This window comes from Porites lutea, chromosome 13, assembly GCF_958299795.1.
Source record: "Porites lutea chromosome 13, jaPorLute2.1, whole genome shotgun sequence".
Taxonomy (NCBI): domain Eukaryota; kingdom Metazoa; phylum Cnidaria; class Anthozoa; order Scleractinia; family Poritidae; genus Porites; species Porites lutea.
In genome coordinates, this window is record NC_133213.1 from 19214330 (window position 1) to 19221147 (window position 6818).

Sequence of the window (6818 nt, forward strand, 5' to 3'; positions counted from 1 at the left end):
GTAGTGATAGGTTTTGGATAAAATGTGGCGCTTTTATGGCAAAAGGGATTTGGAGTTGTGGATAAATATTGTATCGTAGTTGTTCCATTTGAATGAATTACAGCTCATCGGTCTAATATAACTCGGGGTAAATTACATATCAGTAACGTCTCGCTCACGATCAGTCACAATACATACTAAAAATAATTGTAAGAAGGGTCTGCTCGTTGAAGTTTGTAGTTTTGCTACAGAAAAAATCCGCAATGAACTCCATTGTTTAGATTGTAATATTACTTGCGTATACACAATATATAAAACCAATAATTAAAAAAGAATAGCCACACGCAAAGAATAGCTACAGGTTGCAGGTTAGGCAAAATTTAATTATTTTTTAAGTTACTTTGACAGATTAGGAATTTTCCGTTTTGTTTACCGGCGAAATTTATTCACGGGCTTTTCCCATAACAATGATCACGTGACCTTATGACACGTGTACTTGACGCGGCCCTGTGTGTTGAAATGTAAATTACAAGCGGATCTCAGAAAAGCAGCTGTGGGCAGACAAAGTTCATCCAATGTGACTTGCTTGAATACATTGGTTGGCTCATTTTCTAGTTAAGTCACGGGGCTGAAGGAAGGTTCACTTCATTTCCATAGGACTGAAGCGTTTTAGGAGTCGATTGAGATGGAGCGAATTCAAAACGGCGGCCCAAGAGCAAACGGTTTCTCGTCGAGGAAGATGTTAAAAGGAATTGATCAGCTGGCGTGGCAGCGAATTTCCTACAAAGCATTGTTCGCGCTGCTCTTCGCTACGCCTGCATTGGTTCAGTATGGTTTGGGCTTGCCGTTTTGGTGCTATCCCATAGCGTTTGCTATCCTGTTCCTGCCTGTTTTTGGAGTTTTTATGATGGCCTTCAACCGAATGTGCGTCGCTGAGTACGGTGTGCAATCAACCAACGTCTCACGGTTCATTGATTTCAGTGACCCAACCTTGGCATCAAAATACGCCAACAAAAAGATTCCTATGGAAGTTCTGTACGAAGCTTACGCTGACGGCAAGCTAGACTTTAAATGTGATGTCCTAGAAGCTCTGGAAAATCGTCATCTCTTCTCTACCTTCGAACTGACATTTGATCACATCAGATTTTTGATTTACAATTTTATTCCCGAGCTGATCTTTCACTCGAAAATCCAAGACGCCGAACAGGTTTGCGATCATTATGACCGTGGAAATGATTTCTATGAAGCTTTTCTAGGTCCCATGATGATCTACACCTCGGGGATTTGCCGAAATGAGTCGGAAACGCTTGAAGAAATGCAATCGAACAAGCTCAAAATGGTCGGAGAGAAATGTCAGATGAGGGAAGGCGACAGACACTTGGATATTGGTTGTGGGTGGGGTACGCTAGTCAATTATGCAGCTGAGAATCACGGCACTCACTCAACAGGCGTTACCCTGGCTAAACGTCAGATTGAATGGGGGCAGGGTGTGGCCGAAAAAAAGCAAGTTGGCAGCCGAATTAAGTTTTTGTGCATGGACTATCGTGATATCCCGAATACAAAATATGACAAGATAACTTGTCTGGAAATGGCTGAACATGTTGGTGTGAAAAATTTCCAGTCCTTCCTGGCTCAGGTGCGAGACATGCTGGAAGACGATGGCATCTTCTTTCTGCAGATCGCTGGCCTGCGCAGAACATGGCAGTGGGAAGATTTCATCTGGGGACTGTTCATGGCCAAGTACATCTTCCCTGGGGCAGATGCCAGCTGTCCTTTGGGTTGGATTGTCACCGAGCTTGAGCGAGCTGGCTTTGAGATCCATTCATCAGAGACCATCGGGGTTCACTACTCGCTGACGATCAATCGCTGGTACGATAACTGGATGAAGCCTGCAAATCAAGCAGCCATGACAGAAAAGTATGGCCGAATTGTTCGAATCTGGAACATCTTCCTGGCATGGTCCACCATCATAGCACGTCAAGGGAATTCTACTTGCACTCAACTGGTATGCCACAAAAATCTTAATGTATATGACCGGTTAAAATTATTTAAAGTAAAGTCCAACTAAGAATACACTTAGCCCTGGTAATACATAAATAATGTTAAACTAGATCTAAAATGAGCTTTATTCTTTGAAAGATGCTTGAATCCTGTTTTTTTTTTCTTGAAACAAGTTATGCTTATGATAATGATTCTGATGGCTAAGCCTCAATTTTTTTGCTCCGTTATTTAGCTGATTTTATGGTCAACTGCATCTTTCACAGGAACAAGCTTTCAAATATTAGAAATCACTTTCTTTCCACATATGTTAATATTTTTCTGATTTATCAGCAATTGCCTCATCTTAAGCCACAGCATTCTTTATTGTCAATTAAAATTATAGTTTTAATGGCATGTTTGTGTAGCAAAACAATGGCAAAAAAATTATTTTCCTATGTTATCGTACTGGGGAACTGGTTTATAAAAGTGATAACAAGCTATTTTTGCAACAATTCGCTTGGCATTTTATTCTAAAATTTCTGCAACCAAACTAATGCGGAGTGATGTCATATCTTTCAGTTTACAATGGATTTTATATGTTACTTGACTCATGCTGATCGTCAAAATGAAGATTTTAATCCAAAATTTCGTTTCACTTAAAAAACGTGGTTTGCTCAGGTTATTTGTGAAACAAAGGAATAATGTTTTCTCCATTTGAGTCTAATTTGTGAATGACTAGAAACGTTTTTGGCTAGCTTCCATGAGATGATGATAGTTGCCTACAATTATTTTTCAATGTTGTCATAGCCTTTAGGATATCTACTTTTAGAATCAAAATGTGGAACTCAGCTAAGTTACTTGAAGTTTTTACTCAGAATATTTAAAATCCAAAGGTAATTTCTCAACTTGTTTGTCAAGTTTTATCCCATGAAGGTAGGTGCAACGATAGAGGAAATTTGGCTATGAGAAGAACAGCTGTTCAACACAAAAACATAACTCTAATTTGAATAGGATTTGGTGTATTCATTAGCCACTTGGAATATCCCTTGAATAATTTATTGTGTCAGTATTCTTAAGATTAGCTTGGCCTTGATTAAGTTAAAAATCATGTTCTTCTCACTCTAAACGTTGAAAAATTAATAGCAAGAATGTATTTACAATGTATACTGTAACAATTCGGTTTTTCATGCTGAGGGGAAATGGTTACTTGGTTACAAATTCCCTCAGAGCGTTTTGGGGGTGAACCGCCCTTGTTATGCAAATTTCAGTCAAATGTTGTTCTGCATAATTTGAATTAACTTCTTGCAAGGGATAACATGAAATCAATTTTAAATATGTTTTTGAGAAAGGGAATTAAGAGAATAATTTTAATTTATAATCAGGGTACACGGTAATGTGATTTCTTTTTGCATCAGTTATATCATTGTAAACATTACAATTTAACATATTTATACGGAAAGGGAAAACCAGTTATACAAAGCCGCCTATTAAACGAGGGTTATTTACCAATCAAGACTGTTTTCACCATCTTAGAGTTGCTAGCGTAAAATTTATTTTGCTGACAGGCAGATAATAAGCATAAAGATCGGAAAAAGAAAATATTGAAAGAGTATTTTTTTTCTATCTTGAATTTTTCCCCATTTTTAATGATTATCTTCTGGGCATTAGTAGTTATGTTTTTTTTGGTTCTTACAGTACAGTGGTGGTATGTAAAAAATATTTAATAGGTGGGTCATATTGGTTTTATCATTGGAGAATATTACCGGCCACACTAGCTAGTCGGTCAGTTTAGATGTTGTTGATTATGGTACCGTAAAATTCCGAAAATAAGCCTCTCCATGTATAAGCCCCTCCAAATATAAGCCCCCCAAAATCGTAACGCAAAAAAGCCTTCGCTAAATCGCCGCCCCGAATATAAGCCCCCCGGGGTGCTTGTACTTGGAATTTGCCCTCGAATACAAAGTAAAACAAAGCAAAAACGGTAAATTTCCTTCCAACTATAAGGCTAGCCCAATCGATTTTGAAATGCAAATTTCCCTCCGTACATAAGCCCCTCCAAATATAGGCCCTTCCAAAAATAAGCCCCTCAAAAAGGGCCTTTGAAAAATATAAGCCCCGGGGCTTATTTTCGGAATTTTACAGTATGTTTAACTGGAACAATGGAACAGTATTATAGAGCGTTTTCACAGTACGTCACACCGGCAATGTTGGTGTTCCCTAACAGCCACTGTGATCTAACAGAGCCCGGTGGACCGTGGTGCCTAACTTTTGCTCTCGGGTGACCAGAAAATCTACTGTTAATTCTCTGTGAAGCTCCCCCTCACAAATAAGCCCCCTCCCTCCCCCTTTTCAATTTTCCTTTGAGCACAGTCTTGCCTAACAAAAAAAACAGTGGCCATGTGTATGTCCCAAACCAATCAAGTAAGAGTTGAACTCTTTTTTTTGGTAAATGCTCTCTTTTGTTCTAATACCTTTTCAAAGATGCTGGCCACGTGAGTGAAAACGCTCTATAGTACAGTGAGCTTAACATAAACATACTTTTTTTTTTTTACTAAAATTATTGTTTAATGTCTATAAATATTAATTAACCTGCCAGCATTAAGTGGGTACCTTGTAATATGAGGCTAAAGAAAAGTTGTTGCTTGTTTCATTGGCATAAGAGCAAGTGGTTAGAGGTGACATGCGAGTGAGCAGCTGGTCTGGAAAATACATTTCTCACTGGTGAGAACTGTATCGTATTTCTGCTTTAGCCACCAATTCTATGCCATTAAAGCAAGACACTTACCTTAAAATTAAATTTGGCCCACCGAAAATCACACCTGTACTTGATGGTGGGCTGCCTGTCTTAATTATTATTTATGAGGCCAATCGCGGGTGCTTAAATGAGTTTTCTTTAAAATATTAATTTATATTTGCAATTATTGTGATTATACTATCTATTTAATATTATATTCATTTATAACACAGTTTCCCATTTTAATTCTGACTTACTTTGTGAGTTAATTCGTGCAATAAGGAAGAGCAAAGGATGTCAGATTGTGGGTTAAAATTGTGCTTTGTTCCTTGTCAACTTCATAGTAGTGAAGTCATTTTATATTTCAGTTAATTATTTAGAGTGTTGTTAATGTTGTGTGTAATAATATTGGAGTGACTATGCACTTATAGTTGCTTCTTAAAATCTTGATTATTTATTAGCCATTGCATCTTATTAAGTGTTTCTGTTGGAGTAAAATTATTTTTGCTAAAAATTATTGTCAAAAATAATTCATAAGTGTGAGGACTTTTCTCTTATGATACTACTAAGGTTGGATACATATACAAGTGAATGTCAACATTTAATAACTCTAATTTTTAGTGATCATTTTCCTTATACTCATGATCGTAATATTTCAAGGCACATTTAGCAAAGACATCACAATACCAAATGAGAACGCAAAAGCACATGACTTCTGGTGCTTAGTTTGCTGCTCTTTGATTGGTCAAGCTGGTTTTTCGGCCTGCATGCACCATTGTTTTTGCTATCACATTGTCTTTGCTAAATCTGCCTATTAAATGCTAGTCACTGTCAAAAGGATGACTATATGAAAATATTTTCAAGCAAGGTTTTAGCCTGGTGATTGTGGCGTAGAGAGGGAGGAGGTGGCAGTTCTGAGGATAATACAAATCACTGTATTTTTACGCCCTGAGAATAGGCCATTTCAGGTTTCCAAAAACTTTCAAAACGAGGTTACATGCAAAATCGTTCTTGTGAAAGTAAGTTTTATTTGCGTGAGGATAAAATATCATTTTCACATCACTGGTTTGGCATTTAAATTCGCTTTGAAACAATAGCTTGTGGCATTTAGAAATGGCCCATACGCCACATCTCCCATAATGCACCTTACTTGCCCACCAAAATTTTGCATAAGCATTGTTTTCAATTTCTCTTGGGACGACTGTAGTACCCAGGAGAAATGAAAAACAAAGGTTATGTAAAATTTTGGAGGGCAAACAAGGTGCATTATGGAAATGTGCAAGTGGCGTATGGAGCTTTTGTTTACAGAAATAGGGAGGAAAGGGCTTGCCCCCTTGGCCACTCCATCACCACCTTAAGGGTGGGACCTTCCCTTGGATAACTCTCGGAAGCCACCCAAATTTTTTAGGTAAAACCCTGTTTGCCAAAGCCGGGGTAAGTTGACACCCTCACCTACAGTTTTAAGATTTAAAAGAATGAGTGAAATATAGTATATTGCTAATATTATACATAATTATTTACTTTATGCTTGTGCTTAAAAATGGAAATTGCTTGGCAGTGCTTTCTTGTTGACTTTACATAGTGCATCGTCAAATTTTGCAAAAAAAAGGTTATGATTGTAAAATTTTGGTGGTAACTAGTAAATGAATAAAATTATTTGTGGTGTAGTGGTATATGAATGTTATTTTATGTTGATTTACCCAAGCCTTTAGAATACAGGCCTAGGTTGTTCAAAAGCTGGATAGCGCTATACACCGGATAAATCACTATCCAGCGGAAAAGTTTTTGGGAAACCAATTGCGTTATCCACTGGATAGAGATTATCCATGGGATAGCACTATCCACCTTTTCAACAACCGGGCCCTGTACACTGTATACGCGCTCAACCTTATGCCCACCAAGGGCCTGTTTACATGGAGGTGGTGGACCTCTGATAGGTGAGGTAACATGTGGCGGTCACCCCACCTATCATGTAAACGTGATCAATTTAATTAAAATGAGAGATTATATGAACAGGGGGGTTACCCCACCAAAGCGGGTTACCTCACCTACCTGGGGTCTCCCACTTCCACGTAAACAGGCCCTAACACCTTCGGACTTTTTTCTCACACCTGGCGGAAAAAAT

At 38.1% G+C, this 6818-nt stretch overlaps 1 protein-coding gene across 1 annotated transcript; it reads left to right on the forward strand.

The window, feature by feature from the left end:
• Positions 1–475: 475 nt before the first annotated feature.
• LOC140922753 (uncharacterized) lies at positions 476–6366 on the forward strand. The gene has a single exon (XM_073372772.1). It carries the CDS (start codon positions 665–667, stop codon positions 2045–2047), a length of 1383 nt encoding a protein of 460 aa, XP_073228873.1. The 5' UTR covers positions 476–664; the 3' UTR covers positions 2048–6366.
• The last annotated feature ends 452 nt before the right edge of the window (positions 6367–6818 follow it).